Source organism: Nilaparvata lugens, chromosome 7, assembly GCF_014356525.2.
Source record: "Nilaparvata lugens isolate BPH chromosome 7, ASM1435652v1, whole genome shotgun sequence".
NCBI classification, from domain to species: domain Eukaryota; kingdom Metazoa; phylum Arthropoda; class Insecta; order Hemiptera; family Delphacidae; genus Nilaparvata; species Nilaparvata lugens.
In genome coordinates this window covers 59676089-59696243 of record NC_052510.1, presented here as the reverse complement: position 1 = coordinate 59696243, position 20155 = coordinate 59676089, and the positions used below count along the sequence as shown (strand labels likewise).

The 20155-nt window shown below is 31.9% G+C and overlaps 1 protein-coding gene across 1 annotated transcript; it reads right to left on the bottom strand.

Moving 5' to 3' along the window:
* Positions 1–551: 551 nt before the first annotated feature.
* Positions 552–19710, bottom strand: LOC111055367 (paired mesoderm homeobox protein 2-like). The gene is made up of 5 exons (XM_039433253.1): positions 19227–19710; positions 7786–7958; positions 5570–5717; positions 3380–3499; positions 552–1002 (listed from the first exon to the last, which is right to left on the bottom strand). Exons 1-5 carry the CDS (start codon positions 19402–19404, stop codon positions 866–868), a joined length of 756 nt encoding a protein of 251 aa, XP_039289187.1. The 5' UTR covers positions 19405–19710; the 3' UTR covers positions 552–865.
* Between the last annotated feature and the right edge of the window lie 445 nt (positions 19711–20155).

Genomic DNA, 20155 nt, shown 5'->3' with positions numbered 1-20155 from the left:
TGATTCATCCTTGGAAAAACAGATGATAATAATTATTTCGACGTTTGTTGGTGATGGAAGTGAGTGAGCGAGTTTATGTGTGTGGGACTGTGTCAAAATTATAACCCAGCTGTTGAACTTTTGTAATCATTTAATCAGGTACTTAGTGCCGGTTGCAAAAAGCCAGGTTATTTTCAATCCTGATTAATTCCAGTACCATCTTTTTGAAATGGTCTTCTCTGATTTGGTTCACGTGAAGTTAATCAGGATTAAAATTCAACCGGGCTTTTGTGTAACTGGGCCTTTGTGAGGGAAACTTTTGCATTCCCCTGGGAATTAACTCAATTTACTCTGATTAGATAGAACATTTCTGTATGAATGTTATTATAATTTCTTCTTTCGTGAAAATTTTTCATGGTTTTGTACTCCAGAGCGAAGCTCGGTCCCCGATATTACATTATATTATCATACATTACAATAAAATCAAATACAAAAATCACCACAGGTACTGCATGCACAAACATGCTGAAATACAACAAAATTGTAATTGAACCTGAACAGTAATAATAAACTGAAGATTTTGATGAAAATATTTTTATTAGGTCTAATAAAAAATTAAATAGCTGTACAATTTTGTTAAGGCAGCATTAATCTTTGGATATTACTCCATGAAACAGTGAGAGATAATTGGTACCGTAGTTCCTTTAGTCCTGAAGAATACGTTTTTAGAAAATTCATTCAAAACTCTGGTATGGAACCTTGAATTGAATCGAATCAAGTCACAATTTTATTGATACCTTAGATTGACTAACAACCTACAAAAATGGTTGAATTAAAGTTGATGAATATTTCTTGTTGATGAATATAATTTCAATTTCAGAAAAAATCAGAAGTGCGTTGAATGGTAAGCGTACTCGTGAGCTCTTAAACGAAGACTGGCAATGCTGTTGGTCATACTGCATGCATCGTGGAGAGAATGCGTCAAGGATGTAGCCACAGAGTTATATGTTGCGGTTGGTAGACCTGGGAAATATAATTCAATTGTTATTAATTCGCATTCATTGTTCAATTGCAAAAATTTGAACACTATTTTCTTCATATATAGCAGTTTAACTTCTTGTGAATAGGCCTAATATTAAAAATCTGGTGTGGTACACTCACACAACTTTCCTTGACCATTGAACTGTAAGCCTCATTCTTAAACGAGAATAATTTAGGGGAATAACATAATGACAGTATGTCAATATGAAAGCGTCATTTAAACACGTATCCTACAAAATTAGGCTATTATACATGTAATTCAATAAATGTGTATATTAACTAGCAGCTCAGAGGCTAATTTATTTATACAATAAGTACATCAATGATAGTGAGAGAAAAAATAACGTATAATTTTGCCTTGTTGCTGTTCACTTCACAAAATGTTCAGTCCTCAATTATTTTTAAAAAGTAGATTTTTAAATTTAGATGCTTCAAAACCAAACATAAAATGAATATTTCTCATTATTATCACTAAAATAGGTTTGATTATAATATCAAGAGTGAAATTGAATATGATTCTCCGATCAATGCAAGGTATGCTAGCAGAGTATGTAAGAAAATTGAAATTTCAAATTCAAATTCAAATTCAAATAAATTCAAATATTCTTTATTCCATACAAAATACAGATTACATTGTATTACAGAGCATGTTTTACTGGAATACCCATACAAGACTATTCGTCTGAGTGTAGGGGGTGGGTTCTTGTTACAGTGGGTAGCCAATAGTCTATTCATAATATTATATAGGTAATAGAATGTCCGGCTTTGTTAACAAGAAGGTGAGTATAAGATAGTTTGTATTATAATTATGAAATTAAATATTACCTATTACATTGTTCATTGACGAAATTTCATAAACAGAAAAAGATTGATAAGAGTAACATTATACAGATTCGAGAATTGAAATATGAATAAATTCTTGAGATTGCACGAGTGAAATATATTTTATATATACTTATTGTAAAAAATAATGGTAGCTTCTCATATAAAAAAAAATACCGAGGAACAGAAACCAGCCGATTCCCCAGTGACCATCAAAAAGAATATAGTAATGAAGATATGTAAATCTATAAACGATTAAATAAAGTGTGTGGTGAATATAAAGAGAAGAAAGGTAAGTTATGAAAATTTATAATCTCAAAAATGAAAAAAAATCTATGTATGTATAAGAAAAGCTATCAAATTAATAGAGATGATCTTAGTGCCAATAAACAGACTCAAGCAGGCTTTCTGACGACTCCCAGCCCAGGCGGTATAGCCACCCCTCCACCCAAAGACCTTAAAGAGATAAGGTCTTTAAGGTCTTTGCCTCCACCTTACGCTTGAATGCAGCCACACTGCATTCATCCATATCAGTTCTTATCTCAGCGGGAAGAATCAACCTCACAAAATTTAAGAAGATTTTAAAAACTTGAAAAAGGAGTAAGCTTCTGAGTGGAAATTTTCTAATTAATTTATTAATTCAAACCATCTAAATTCAAAATGTATAGTTTTAATGTTTATTTTGGACTAAAATCTCATGAAAATTGTACACGTGAAATCCTAACCTTATCTTGGACTTTGTCACTTATCAATTTGGAAGAAAAATAGCACAAGGACTACCTTATTATATCATCTTTCAATGTTATTACATTAGTGTCATTTGCATTGTCAATTAATAAATAAATAATAATAATAAACCGGTTGTTTTTTATTTTGATATTCTATAAAGAGTTTTTGAAAGGATATTATGGTATTATTTTCAAACTAGCATAATAAAGTAGTCCTGAAGAAATACGATTTTAGAAAATTAGGAAAATTCATTCAAAACACTGGTATGGAACATTAAATTGAATAAACTCACAAGTTTATTGATACATTAGATTGATTTGCAACTTACAAAAATGGTGCAGGATATAAAAGTGATGGATATTATTATAATTGAACATAATATGAAAATTATAAGCCATGATTGAATACAAAATACATTTTAAGCTGCGTTTACACCAAAGTTATTAACAAAATGTTAATAGCTTAATCCTTATAGATTCTATTAGATTCAACATAACTTATACACATGATGAACATATGTGTTTGTCAAGTTCTGTTCAATGTAAAAGAATCTATGAGGATTAAGTTATTAACATTTTGTTTGTAGCTTTGGTGTAAACGCAGCTTAAATTGTGGAATATACTGTGAATGGTAGATAAGAAGTAACTCAATTTGTATATTGAATCAACACCAATATTATGTTGCCATCAGTAACCACATCTGTAGGAATATCACAGATATTTCTTGGCTTTACTGAACTCTTGTAGAGGCTACTGAAGATACAGTTACAAACATATTTTTTAGGAATTTAACAGGAAAAATTGCCTACCTGATGCCATGAAAGCACATGTTGATCCAGTTGTGGGTGGAGGTGGGAGAAGAGCAAATTGTGGTGATGCCTTCCAAGCTGCTGATCTGAAGAAATCGCCGTTTGTATAGGCAGGACTTGCTGGAAACAATAACAAATGATTAGTCAAATTTAAAATAGTTTGAGACGATAATACAATTTTAATAGAGAAAGACAAAGTGCACCTAATGTATATGATCTACATCCAAAAAAAATATCAAATTGATGTTGGCTAATACTAATTTATAATATAATGAGTATATAATCCAGTATTCCTATTATATTAAGCGAGCAATTTCTGTATTTATATATCTGGTTATTTTTATATCTAGCTATTTTTATATCTGGTTATTTATGTTTAACGGATCTCGAAAACGGCTCTAACGATTTTCATAATATTTGGAACATAGTAGGTTTATGATATAAAGATTCGATTGCACTAGGTCTCATCCTTGAGAAAACTCGCTGAACGACATTAAAAGGATAATTCATCCTTGGCTGAAACAGCTTTGAATAGTAAAAAGTGAGTATGTGAAAAATCAAACCCGAAATTCATAAGATGGCGTATAGCCAGCTGTGAAATATAACATGATCATTTCAGAGAATTGTGTTCTTTTTATCAATAAATGAAAATAACGAGCGAAGCTCGGTGCCCCGATATTAGACTATAGAAAGAACACACAATTGTCTTATCCTGAAGCGAAATTCAAATTATCATGTTTTATTCATGAACTAGCAGGAAACCCGTGCGACGCAAGGGTCTATTTTAATACTTGACAAACTGAAAACTTGACCGAGTGGAATCTTATTGAAGAATAAGGCCTATAACCATCGTCGGTTAATTTTAAGAATCTATATGCAAAATTTCAAGTTAATAAGTCCAGTTAGTTCAGACGTAATGATGCATCAAACATAATTTTCTTATCCCGTACGTGCATAAGCCAGTTGTTTTCTTTATTATAGTATAGATAAAGGAATGACGTTTTATCCATTTGTCCATGTCCATTATCGAAAAGAGAAATACAAATTTGATCATAAGAAATGTTCAAAAAGTTCACAATATTAATGAATTACTATTGTGACTACAGTTAGCAGTTATATACTTCAGTTGTACTCTACAAATTAAATATCGAGGACCGAGCTTCTCTTTGGAGTACAAAAGCTTAAAAAATATTACGAAAGAAGAAATTATAAAAACCTTCATAGTTCAAACAGAAATGTTTTATCTAATCACAGTAAATTGAGATTAATTCCCAGATGAATCAAAAATTTCCCTCACAAAGGCCCGGTTGCACAAAAGCCGGTTAAATTGTAATCCTGATTAATTTCGCGTGAACCAAATCAGAGAAGACCATTTCAACAATATGGATCTACTGGAATTAATCAGGATTGAGAATAACCCGGCTTTTTTGCAACAGGCACTATGTACCTGATTGAATGATTACAAAAGTTCAACAGCTGAGTCATAATTTTGACACAGTCCCACACATGAACTCGTTCACTCACCTCCATCATCAACAGACGACGAAATAATTATTATCAGCTGTTTTTCCAAGGATGAATGATAATTATCCTTTTAATGTCCTTCAGCGAGTTTTTCCAGGGATGAGACCTAGTGCAGTCTAGTTTCTATATTATAAACCTACTATGTTTTGACGAATTTCGAAAGAATCGTTATAGAGCCGTTTTCGAGATCCGGTGAAATACAAACATTATAAACATCTAAACAACTGAAAATATAACCTGTAATTGCTCGTTTAATAGTATAAGATTCAGATGTTCAACACACCTATCCTGGCATTAGTGGCTCTCTCAATATATCTCTCTCAATATAATATCATATTCAGTTATTATGTTATTCATGTTATAATACCTATTTAAATTTGTATATTAATATTTTATTATATATATTCAAGTGTCCCCACACAGGGTAGCCTATAGGGATCACATTAGAAATTAGGAAACAAGATTGTATTTGCTTTTTGGAATGTATTTGATTGTTATTTATTTATTATTTTTTCAATAAAGAATTTTTAATTATAAACATATAAACAGAAATTGCTCGTTTAATAGTACAGGATTAATATATTTTCCTTGTTGATATCAGGTCTAAATATATGGAAAATTGGAGATAGGAACGCGTATGAATAGAATTAACTTTTCAACACTCACTTGTGAGATGGGGTGCTGCCGTTCGGGGAGCTAGGGGTGTTTCTGACAGTGTTGAGGAGTCTACATTACTTCTCACGGTGGATCCTCTCTGAGTGAGCAGAGTCCTCTCATTTCTTCTGAACTTTGCTCTCCGGTTCTGAAACCAAACCTGGAACAAAAAATATTTCTCAAATAGAATAAAAAGATAAATATATTTTTCTCTTAAATTTACAAAAAATAAAGCCAACACAACAGCACAACTTCAACTCTAAAATGAATTGAATTATTGGTACGGTACCTAGTAATAAAATTTACATTAGGAATAGAGATGTGCCACCAAAAATTATGTAGCCAATGAATATTTAAAAACCGTATCTATTATTTATTTATTCACAATGACACACATAATCATAGAATACTTGGATATTGAAATAGGCATAGCCCTTACTATTTCATTCCCGAATTTTAATTGAAAATTAGCCGAAAAAATATCTAGCCAATGACGGCATACCTATTGAGAGAGGTATGACAACAATAATTTTTGAAATATCCCTTCGCAGATTTACCTCCAATGAAATTGTCTAATTAAATGGAAATGAAGTCCAACAACATTTTCAAAAGAGCTCATGTCTGATAAAAAAGCTATTATAGCGTGATTCACTTTAAACTGCTACATAGCACTCCTTTTATCATAAATGTGGATGTGACAAGAATAAAACTGTGTTTTTCACAACATCCACAATATAAAATCTCATTCAACAAATTTTAGCATTCCTTTTATTTAATATAAGCGAAATAACATCAATGTTCCCCTTCCAATGCTGACATTTTCAAGAGAATGTCACTTCTGAAGGTAAACATCATCTTCAAAAAACTGATGTCTGATAGAAAAAGCTTAATATAGTGAGATTGCTTCAATTAACCATTCAATGCTGGCATTCTTGAGTAGATGACATTTTATAAATAGCCCATAAATTCGATTAATTACAAAGAAATACTAGTGTTCTTTTTATTTTTTTCAAGACACTTGATAATGGCATTATTGCCAAAAATAGTCGTGTCAAAAATAAAATAAAGTAAAGGGTACCGGTACAGTACCTAGCAGGTACACTGGATTCATTTTTTATTTATTTATGACTAACCCGTGCTTTGCAAGGGTCTAGTTAAAAACTTGACAAACTGAAAACAAATTTAAAATAAGCCTATAACCATCCACGGTGAATTGAGAATCTATATGAAGGGGTTATAATACAAGGGATCCAAGTGACATATTATTAGTTTCGAGAAAATTGAGCCTAAAGTTTATTCACATTAATTAATCCTCCATTCATGAAATGAATATAGAAATTATATTCACTTATTCCTATAGCTATTCAGTATACTTATACCAAATCAAACGTACAGTTTCATGTCTCAAATTGCTCTCCTTTCTCAATTATCAGCTAAATAGTGATGAGAAGTATCACTTGTACCCCTTGTTCACCAAACAAAACTCTATTGTCTAGCTACAAATAAATCTATCAAATTTACCATCAATTGAACAATGATTAATGACCTCATTGCAATATTACCGTATCTGATTCTTGACTCAATATAATTGGTTCTTGAGGTATCTTTTGCTTGGTGACATGGCTTGATCAAAGTTAAATTCAATTTGATGGATACGAGCAGCCGGTGTCCTGTAAACAAAGGATCCAAGTCACTTGGACCCCTTGCTTAATCGAAGAAATAGCTGTTTGAAAATGTAGTTTGAAAATTTAACACCAGATGTCAGCACTGATTAGACTTATACCTCTTGTATACTAGATTTTCACCACTTTCAGCTATCGATTACTGTAGCTAACTCAAAAAAATGAAAAATGTCACTTGGACCCCTTGCATTCTGACCCCCTCATATGCAAAATTTCAAGTTTACCAGTTGAGTAGTTCAGACGTGATGTCGTTGCGTCGTTCGTGAATTTCGTATCTCATACGTGTACTGTATAAAGTCAATTGTTTCCTTTATTATATTATTTATAAATATGTGATAATAGCATGAATCATCAGTTTCTGAATAAATATAGATTAGAGTGGGGCAATAGAGCTATTCGGGTTAAGTAGATGAAGTAATTTTTCACCTGAATATCCGCCACTTGTATCTACTAGGTAGTATTTATTTTTAATTCAATAATCTTCAAAGTAGGCCTTTAGCAAAATACCGTACTTGGATGGAAGATAATCCGATATTGCGCTAATACCTGAACTCTAGCCTCACTCAGGCCGACCCTCCTTGCCAACTCTTCTCTGACGAAGGCGTCAGGATAATGTGTTCGTTCGAACACCCTTTCCAGTGCACTCAGTTGAGCACTGCTGAACGTCGTCCTATTCCTTCTCGGTTTACCTCTTCGTTTCCCATCCTCATCTTCCTCATCTGAGAACAAAATAATATGTATTTTCAAAAAGGATAAGATAAGATCTCTTTGCCATTCAACACAGAAGCTCCGGTTAAGTGTTATAATTCAACACAGGATCATATTGTCACAAAAAATAGACAGTTGAATATCGTAAAAACTGTTATGATGTAGCTTTTGTGTTGTTTCTAGTTTGTAAATTTTCTTTTCCTACAGTTTCGTTCAAAAGTGGCCATTGCTGCACTGATTACAGAACGCAAAGAATCACTTTTCCGCTCTAGTGCGGGAAAATTTTTTCCTGCACTCCAGATTTGCAACATGGCAACGCAAAATAGTTGGTGGGTTATATGGAGCACCAGTGCAGCAAAATCAAAATTAAATTGGTAACTGTGACTGTGGTGCACGTTTTAAGAGTCTTGAGGTGGTGGACAACAGTGGATGACAGCAGTTGACAGCACACAGCCGCCATTCAAACACACATACTACATTCTATTTTATTTAGGTATTAATAATAAAATTACACAGATAAAATACAGATAATAAAATTACAAAAAAATAAATTATCTGATTACACAGATAATAAAATTACACAGATTATTTGATGCATTTCAGGCAATTTCACCCATAATTACCAACTTTTCATATTCAATGGTAAAAACTGTAGGAAAAACTTAATGTGAAATACGTGCGCAAAGTTCCTCTGCTGCACTCAAGAAACCACTCAGTAAACGTTTCTTCTGGTGCAGCAAACTGTCACTTTGCGCACTAGTTGCACAAATAACTATTTTGATTCAATATTTTCGAAATTATGAAGCTTTCAAGTGTTGTTCAACTTTGTAATAACATAAATAAATTGAAAATTTCTGTAATTTGTCAATTATTGTCAAAAATAGTATTAGACCAGAAATGTGAAGTGCGTGACAAACTTATAACCTTTTGGACTTCGATTGATGCCGCTTTTCATGACGAAACACTATATAATAACTCTTTTGTAGTTCAGACACTGTGTTACTTGTAAATATTTGAAAAAACACTTACTTTTGTTGGAGTATTGAGGAATGCATTTCACTCCTGAGGAGGAGCTTCATCAGCCTGGTGATTAGGCTGATAAAGCTCCTCTTCAGGAGTGTAATGCATTCCTCAATATTCCAAGAAAAGTAAGTGTTTTTTTTCAAATATATTTACAAGTAACACAATGTCTGAGCTACAACAGAGTTTTGGATTTCATTATCATTAGAATTTGAGAGAGGAATAGTAGGTACAAGACAAGCCTAGTTTCCATCTTTCAGGGTATGATGATATCTTTTATAATTCATCATTGTTATAATTTTATTGATAGATGAACGATTGATCAAAATATATAAGTTCGTGTAAAAATATAGCCAAAGACTATTTTTCGCATCTCTACATTAAATTAGTTTCAGGAAGGAATATTATGTATTGTTGAGTTTGAAATTATTTTAATTTTACAATTAAGATGTATTATGATTTAATAAATATTTGTGTCAGAGTGAATAACATCAGGTAATATCCCAAAGTGATATCTTGTTAATTGTCGCTTACCGAGAAAAGTATTTTTCTATTTTAAATTTAAGTCAAGTTATGGTGCAATGGACAAAACAGAACAATCAGTTACAAAACAATGTTTAAATATAATCAGGTCGATTAAGAAAACAGAACTATTGCTATTGATTGTTTTATTGTATGTACCGTAATGAATTATTTTTATATATCCCTCAAATAGCTTACAGAGTGTAGAGGGATACTATCGCACTGTTGTAATATTCAAATAAATAAATCAATAAGTTGAGTATCTATCAGACAATCAGTCACTCATTTGCAGTCATTACTCTCTCATTCTCTGATATTTTTCCAATAATATTTCTATTTCCAACCGAATGATTTTGATTAATCCTTGTCATAATTCAGTATGTAGGTAGGTCTACAGTGAAAAGTGTAAATATCAAGATCTCAGGCTTACATCTGCACGCAATATTAGTTGCGAGGTTTGAAGAAGTAGGCCTACTTGTAATATTGTTATTTATTCTTGAAAAAATCAATATTAGCTGCCGTGATATTAATCCTATTGTATTAAGCGAGCAATTTCTGTATACGATACATGTATATTATTTTTATATTTGGTTATTTATAAATATAAAGAAAATAAAAATCTCAGTACCCTTTTTTTTGAAATATTTTATCACAACATGTTTCGGACATTTATGCCATTTTCACTGAAAATTGAAAATTTGAAAATGGCATAAATGTCCGAAACATGTTGTGATAAAATATTTCAAAAAAAGGGTACTGAGATTTTTATTTTCTTCATATTTATATTACAAGTAGCCCTATGCAGAAAAGAGATAAAAAAGTTGGTTATTTATATTTGTTTATTTACGTCCAACGGATCTCGAAAACGGCTCTAACGATTTTCACGAAATTTGAAACATAGTAGGTTTATGATATAAAAATTCGATTGCACTAGCGTCTCATCCCTGGGAAAACTTGCTGAACGACATTAAAAGGATAATTCATCCTTGGAAAAAAGCTGAGTCTTTCGTCGTCTGTGGACAATAAAAAAGTGCGTCTGTGGAAAATCAAAATATCTCACCCCCGAAATTCATAAGCTGACGTATAGCCAGCTGTAAAATATAAACACGATCATTTTAAAGAATTGTGCTCTGTTTATCAATAAATAAAAATGACGAGCGAAGCTCGGTGCCCCGATATTGGATGGTATTGATTAGACACCGATTATGAAGATAATTTTCATTACAAACTTCCATATGTTTCATCTCGTTGACAATGAATTCCAATGTGATTCGAAAGCATGCTCTAGTCAGTGAGTAAATTTATTATTTATCATAATTGTTGAAGTCTGTAAGTCGTCATTTTAATGTTAAAATTTGATCATGATAATCCTTATGATCTATAGAATATTCCTTTGTGAATGGAACTTACATATCTCCCATTTCGACGCCTAGACTAGGAATTAACAGAGATTGACTGTGTTTAGGATAGAACAAGATACAGTAGGCAAGAAGAAATTAACTTTGTATGAGATAGAAGATACAAGACAAAACAGAACAGAATGAGATAGAATGAGAGTGTTATTTTAAAACAGTGACAACACAGTTTAGACCGTCAATGTACCGTAAACGTGTTGCTAATAGTGTTGTTCATCACTGGCGTGATTCACCTTAAAATGGCAGAATTGATTGGGTTGGGAGCGTTGAGGCTATTTATAAGGAATACTGACAGAATGAAGAAAATCTCACTAAAGTCAAAACTGTCAGTATAGGTTCAATTGGAAACATTGATGTTATCATATGAAGAATACTGACAGTATAAAGTGAAGTTCACCAAAGTGAGAGCCACCTTGAACTGTCAGTATAGTTTCAATTGGAAACATTAATGTTATCTGATGAAGAATACTGACAGTTGAATTGAATTTCAGTATATAAATAAAGATGGAAGTGCCGCTGATTAGATTTTTTTTCTCTTTCATCAACCGCCTTTTAGTAGTCAATGACACTGCTGGCTCCAGCCGGAGAAAGAACTGACAAACTTTTTCTTTATCTGAATGGGAGGTAAAATATTAATTCCTTTAACTTGCTTCGTTTACTTTGGTCTGTTTGTATCTCACCGCTATTCATGATTCTTAACTTTCTCGGGAACCGCTTCTAAAATCTAGTTTACTATTTAATTCACTATAATTCACTAACTAGTTTTAAGTAATTAGTTTCACTAATTAGTTTTAATTCACCATTTAGTTCTGATATTTAGTATAACTTTCTCGGGAACCGCTTCTGAAGGGTGAGCTCTGATATTTAGGAAAATAGGTAAATGCATGTTCCTCGAAAACAGTTCTAGAGGAAAATAAGGATATAATTTTTCTTGGGTGAGGATTTCCAATATGGAATTCTCATTTATTTGACAGTTGAAAACATTACAATTCAAATAGAATTTTTTATCTATTTATTGCAAGACGAGAATAGCCTACAGTATGTCTAAATATCTAGGCACTATAATCAATAATGAGAATAGGATACAAGAGGATATTCATAGCAGAATCTTAGCTGGAAATAGAGCGTATTTCGCCAACTTAAGACTAATGAAGTCTAAGATCCTTTCTCGAGGAACGAAATTGAAAATCTACAAAACCCTTATTAGACCAGTAGTGACCTACGGCGCAGAGGCATGGACATTAAATGTTAAATAATAAATGCGCTGCGCATCTTCGAAAGGAAGATTATAAGATGAGTGTTGGGACCAGTGAGAACAGCGGAAGGTTGGCGAGCAAGGAGTAACGCAGAGATGAACGTGTTCCTGAATGGAGAAGATATTATGCGCAAGGAATAAGGTGGCTTGGTCACGTGACAAAAATGGGAATAGAAAGGTTACCCAACGATTTGATGAACGCGCAAATGATGGGGATTAGAAAGCGTGGAAGACCAAGAAAGAGGTGGTTAAGGGATGTGGAGGAGGACTTGCATATCATGGGAGTGCGGTCGTGGAGGAGAAAGGCAGGAGACAGAGAAGCATGGAGGCAAATCGTGAGGGAGGCCAAGGTCCACACCGGACTGTAGAGCCAGCGAAAGTAAAGTAAGTATGAATATAAAACAAAATATATTAATGGAATTAAGAATAAATTTTGTTAGCCTATACACTGATAGTAGCCTACTGTTAATTTGGTAAACTCTTTACAAATACTTCCATAGTAATACAGTAGGCCTACCAATAGAACATAAGCTAGATTCCTTTTTTGAAGTATTTTTGACGACACTTTTGTAAGATTAGTAATCAAAAATAGTTCAAAAATTAATTATTAACCATAACCTTTTATTAACCATTACCAGCAGTTTGTCATGGATAGTGAAATAGATGAGTATAATAAGCTAGATCTCATTAAATTTGTAATAAATTTGTTGTTATAATTCAAAAGGAGTTACAATATAAACTTTCTTCAAAAGCAAGACCTGTCGTATATATTGTATGTATACTCTACTCAATCAATTGGCTATTTTGTGATCCATGTAGATTACCGTATTCGACAATACATTACATAATTTATTAAAAAGCTAGAATATCTCATTCATCTGAGAAAAATGAAGTCCAAAAAAGTAGTAAAAAATGGAACGTGGATACTTAATTTCTGAAGTAGGTACTTAATTTCTATATAGCACGGAGTAATGAACAAAGTTTTATGTTTTTTTTTCTTTGCCTACAGGTTGTTAATCTGTAGTAAATGAACTGAGTTCTGGAGCATTTCTGAAACCAATATATGAGAGAATGAAATGAAATGAAAAAAATCTTTATTAGGCGGAGTTAGGACTTTTAAGTCCTCTCTACCACTCAACCTCAAGAGATGAGGTCTATTCACTCAACCATAGAATGAGATGAATAGAATAATATTTTCTGATTGTGGATGGTTTGTGATCATTATCTAATAGAATAAATTATTATGAGCTTCAGATTGATTACTTTTGAACATTTAAATTACGACATATTGTTGAATTAATAAACTAATTGTTGATTTGTTGTTCAGAAGTATGTACTAAACTCATAAATCTGACGATTCTGGTAGAGCTCTTCTCTTGATTATGTGTTTTGAATTGTAAATTGAAGAATTTTGAAGTTATACACATAACCTAACTATATTTGGACTGTTGTATAAATTAGAATTGGAACCGTTTTGGGCGATTTAGCCTGTGGTACTTTTCTGTAAGTTGTGTAATTCTGAATGGTCAAATAAATAAATAAATAAATAAAGCGATGTACTGAACTCATAAATCTGACGATTCTGGTAGAGCTCTTCTCTAAAGCGAAATAGGTACGGTAACGGATATTTCGTTATTTTCGTGCTATAATTGATTTATTCCTATTATTAATATCCAAAAATGTGTGGAAGTCTCCAGTTTGTTTTGGAAAATCAATTTCTCAAGAAACAGTGTGACTTGATATAACTATAAATTAGTTGTGCTAAGCATGTCAGTGAACAGAATCAAAAGGAAGCAATCGTAGCTGAGAGGTTGGGAGCACTTTGTGGGCCATAACTCATTCAGAAATTTTTACAGCTGTTGTCACGGTTTACTGGCGGAGTCTATCCACAGGAACAAATCCCTCCTAATCCCAGTCACGTCTAAACAGGATTAGACTATTATTTTACGACAAATATTAAAAGCCACAAGCTATTTCAGAGTTGTTGGACTGGATCATTTCATCACTTTTCTCAATATTTAAGAAAACGCATGACGTATATTTCTTGTCCGGTACGACACCGGTACAAGTATACTTTAGTAAATTATTAATGAAAGCTTGGAGTAGGGATTATTTGTACATACCGGTAACTAATCAATAATTTAGTCATTAGTTTTGAAGTGGAAATTGGACTATTTGAAGTGAAAGTGAAATCTTAACCTTATTCTTTTTTGAACTATTTTGAACTATTTTTATTTCCAATTAAAATAGTTTTATAGATAATTATTCGTTTTTGAACTATTTTGAACTATTTTTATTTCCAATTAGAATAGTTTTATAGATAATTATTCGTTTTTGAACTATTTTGAACTATTTTTATTTCCAATTAGAATAGTTTTATAGATAATTATTCGTTTTTGAACTATTTTGAACTATTTTTATTTCCAATTAGAATAGTTTTATAGATAATTATTCGTTTTTGAACTATTTTGAACTATTTTTATTTCCAATTAAAATAGTTTTATAGATAATTATTCGTTTTTGAACTATTTTGAACTATTTTTATTTCCAATTAGAATAGTTTTATAGATAATTATTCGTTTTTGAACTATTTTGAACTATTTTTATTTCCAATTAAAATAGTTTTATAGATAATTATTCGTTTTTGAACTATTTTGAACTATTTTTATTTCCAATTAAAATAGTTTTATAGATAATTATTCGTTTTTGAACTATTTTGAACTATTTTTATTTCCAATTAGAATAGTTTTATAGATAATTATTCGTTTTTGAACTATTTTGAACTATTTTTATTTCCAATTAAAATAGTTTTATAGATAATTATTAGTTTTTGAACTATTTTCGACGACACTACAGTCTAATTTCTTCGAATATTAGTTATTAAAACTAGTACTCACTGTGCGCTGAGCGCTTTCGGATTTTTAAATCCATTCTCAACACTGAAAGCGCTCCACAGTGAGAAGGTACTAGGTTTAATAACTACAGTAATTAAATATTAATTAAATATTCAAAGAAATTAGACTGTATAGTGTTGTTGAAAATAGTTCAAAAACGGAATATTACTTGCAGGTCGTCATGGATAGTAAAATAGATGAGATAATTATTACGGTATTATTAAACTAAAATTAAAAGTCAAATGCTGTAAACAACCTCGAAGACTCCTGCTAGGTACTGAAAATATTGATAACGGCTAGACCTAACAGCTAGATGGAAATCTGATGAGGGCTAATACTATCCATATAGAATTTCCATCTAGCTGTTAACCCTGTTGTCAATATATGCAGTAGCAGAAGTCTTCAGGGTGGTTTACGGCATTAAATTTAACATAGTATTTTTGTTTAATAATTATTATTTATCGATTAGCGTTTGAATATATGCAATTCCTCATCAATTTTATAAATTTCAAGCTCAGTTTAACCGCGTTCGAGGAAGCATGAGGATGAGTGTTTTTAATAGTTGCGAAAAGTGTTATTAGTTTCGTTCCTCTGTCTATATTGGAAGTTAAGGTTGTAAATAATAATACCTTATCTCACAGAGGCGTTTCATCATTTAACATCAAAATGTGTGGAATTATTTTGCAAAATATAAGAATATGTGATATATCCGATGATCTATCTATTAGGTATTTATTTATTTTTTCACATACAAATACGATCCAGGTAAAAACAACAGGCATTCGCCCAAAACTGCTCTAAACCTTATTAATTTGGAATACACAGTCTATTATGAATAATATGGGACTCTAGACCTAATTATTTTAAAAATACAAAGTCGGTAACGTATGTAGGCACTAAAAAAATAATTCTTCTTTGTTTTAGATAGGTAGCCTACTTTGTTGAGCTGTCTAAATAAACTAATTGATACACGCGAGTATCCTATTACCAGCTCTATTTCATTTATCTACCTTTTCTTCTATTCCCATATAAACTGAAATTGTTTGAAATAATGATTGACGAATTAATGAAAATTGAGTAGTCTCTGAAGGTATTAAACTTAACTAAAACGTCATTTATGATACTAGGCTACTACATTACTTGCCTACCGTACCTTCAAATAAATAATCTATGGTCAATTCAAATTCAATTTTTGAAGATCACATTAATATAAAAATGGAATATGTATGATATCCTTCTAAATTGGAAATGCAAAACAAATTTATTGATTTTACAGATGGAAATTACTGATATATTGCAATTATTCAAATGCTAATGAATTAATTATTATTATTAAACGAAAATACAAATTAAATGCTGTAATTCACCCCGAAGACTTCTTCTACTGCAAATATTGACAACAGGGTGAACAGCTAGATGGAAATTTGATGAGCGCTACTATTCAAAAATTATTTTTTAGCCCGGGAATGACAAAATTTGTTATTTGTTCCCGGGCTGACAAATAATTTTTGAATAGTAGCGCTCATCGAATTTCCATGTAGCTGTTTATTTTGTTGTCAATATTTGCAGTAGCAGAAGTAACAGTAACAGCATTTAATTTGGATTCTCGTTTAATAATAATAATTAAATTTATTGATTTTCTTCATAATTTAACAAGTTCATCACTTTCATTTTAGCGTTTATACTACAGTATAATGTCAATAATTTTCCAGTTGCATAAGTCATTTAGTACTGAACTATTAGTAAAGTTCTATAAGGGTTTTATGTTGCACCAGACCATGCTTGGTCAAGAACGTTCTTGAGATTCGGGCTCTTCTAGTCTGTTGTTCTCTGAACATATGTGTGTGTGTACTCATATGGAGAATAATGAGACGAAAAATCCTAGGGTTTCGGGGCGTGCCAGTAGTCAGTGGGGTATCTATTGGCTTTGTATCTGGCAATAGGTCTTCAGGACCCTATCTACTGTTTTCGGTCTCCAGGACCCAGGATGAAGATATCTCAGAAGTCAGCAGAGCTGTCAACAAGTGCCGTCAAAATCCCGGACTCCGACAAGCAGACATTTTCCTAGGAATGGATAGACAAAGATCTAAAGTCGGCGTGCGGTCTTCTTTTGAAATCCCTACTATAGAGTTGTCACATATAGTTAATTATATGAAAATCAGTGGGAGAAAACTTACTCATCCCTACCGATAGGCCTAGTATTTTTGCTGTATTCCCTATTATAATAGGAACTGATTTTCAATTTTCTATTTTTGCCAAAAATACATTAATTTATCCATCTTCTTTATTGTTTACATTGTTTCACTCTAGAACATGGTACGCTATAGTGGAGTAGGTCAATTTTCACCATAGAGAAACGATAGCATAAGTAGATATCCCATGGTATAGGGCGTTTAAGTCGCAAATTTTACTGTTATCTCAAGCCGATAGTTCACGTAGCATGTCTTTCCCATGCAGCTGTATGACGCTGGTAGTCTCTCAAATTGTGCCGTTCATACACTCTCACCCGAACAAAACAGTAAAAATTGACAATAATCGGCTTGAGATAACAGCAAAAGTTGCGACATAAACGCCCTATACCATGGGATATCTACTAACGCTATTGTTTCTCTATGATTTTCACACAGAAAACACTAAGCATGTAGAGGACACATTATAAGAAATTTTTATTGTATATAATTGTAATTTATCTAATATTTTCTGTAATTCATGTAGCTGTTTTAGTTTTTTTGGGAAATAAACATTTTTGGAAATCTTGTATTTATTTTCCCTATTTATAATTTTATTTTATTGTTCATTGCAATAAACAATAAATGAAGAAGAATATCAACAAAATAAATTGACAATATATTTTGACACAGTTTGACACACATATTTTGACAATATATTTTGAATAGTAAGTTTAGCCGAAACTAGACGTGTCTGAAATAAAATGAAATGAAAGTACTAGTAACACTTTGTAATAATTGAATTAAAAAGCATACAATAAATTGATAAAGCACTGTAAAGTAATACAAATATTTAATTCGACGCATGTAGGGATACATTTTATCAGTTGTTTATGTACCCGTATTCAGGAGGCATGAACGAAAATTATTTCTAAATTGAAATATTGAAAAAGCTTGAACGAGTTTATTGTAAAAAGATTTATTTCTTAATTTTTTTGAGTAAAGGGCTAAGATTTTCCGCTATGATCAAGGATAAGGAGCAGAATATGACAGTTATTTATTTTCTGATATTTATTGAATATCAAATAAATCCTTTGAAATTTCAACAACTTGTACATCTACTAATTTCTGTTTAATTTATTATTAGAATCAAAATCACTAAACATACCGTACTGACTTTTTTTCTTCAGGGCTACTGTAAATATAGATAACAATATAAATCTCAGTACCCTTTAAAACGATATTTATCTCGGGCCACTCCCGTGTTTCGGATGGACACGTTAAGTCGTCGGTCCCGGCTGCCTAAAAAGCAGTCGTTAGGTCATGTCAGAGGCCCTGAAATTGATCAGTTGCGACCTGAAAACTCTGACACCAGACCTGAGCTAGCCAGGTCACTCGATATTATTATTATTATTAGTACCCTTTAAAATTATTTTGTTACAACATTTTTCTCGGACATAAATGCCATTTTAATGTATCTTTTCTGTATAGGGCTACTTGTAATATAAATAGAAATAAGAATAAAAATCTCAGTACCCTTTTTTGAATTATTTTATCACAACATGTATCAACAGTGATGCCATTTTCAAGTGATATCAAAACATACCAAATAGTTTACTTTGTAATTCCAAAAAGGGTACTGAGGTTTTTATCTCTATTCCTATTTATGCCATTTTAATTTTGACTTGAAAATGGCTCTAATGTCCGAAAAATGTTGTTACAAAATAATTTAAAAGGGTACTGAGATTTCTAATTTTTACTTATACCGTACTGATTATGATATAACTTAGGTATCGGTACCCTTTCAATATATCTGTTTATAACTTATTATACAAGTTTGGTAACCCTATTCTAACACATTCATACACACACATATTACATTTCTACATATTTATTTATAATTGCATTCAATATCATTATTTGGGCAATAGCCTGTTTTTCTTATCCGATCATTGTATTGTTTGTGCTAACCTAATAGATAAATGAATGAATAAAAATTACTGACCGTCGCTATGACTTGTATTCACTGCACTATCCAACTGCAATAGAGATGTGACCGAAAATCGCCTTGAATTCCCACTACCCGGCAGATTAGAAGGATAAACAGGTCCTGGTCCATTGTTAAAGCAGTCTATAACACTGTTTGGCTGGAAACTGTTGGGTTCACACTCTTCTAATAACATGACAATCGTCAAATTGGAAACTATCCAAATCTTATTTAGGAAATTCTATTCACTTCAATTGATCATCACTCTGAATGAAAAACTAATGAACAGTTAACTAGAGAAGATAATTGAATATTTCAGTTATTTTAAAGATAACTTAGAAGTATTCAATTATTATTATTTGTTGGGGATTTCTTCTACTACTTTAGCCAACACAAAATACGACTGATTTGCAGTTTAGTTTTTAACGATCTACTCCTAGCGCCGGATAAGACTACTTTGCTTCTTTTGGGGGATCTTTTGAGTCGAAGATTTCCGAAATTCATCTCATTCTGGCTCCTCCCACAATTCTCCCTTCACCCCCAACCTACCCCTCATCACACACCACTAAATCTCGATTTATTGGACTCCTCACTCATGTTTAGCTCCACCTCTTAGCTTAGAAACACTTTTTTCTATTTTAAAGTCACTCTCTGTTACAGATGATTGTACACGTTACTGTTCTTAGAGAATCATTTGGAACTGTTACTTATCCGTTCCTGCGATTTGTTCAATTCAACATTATCCTATACTATTAAACAAACAATTTCTGTTTATATGTTTGTATTTCACCGGATCTCGAAAACGGCTCTAATGATTCTCACGAAATACAGAACATAGTAGGTTTATAATATAAAACTTCGATTGCACTAAGTCTCATCCATGGGAAAACTCGCTGAAGGACATTTAAAGGATAATTATCATTCATCCTTGGAAAAGCAGCTGATAA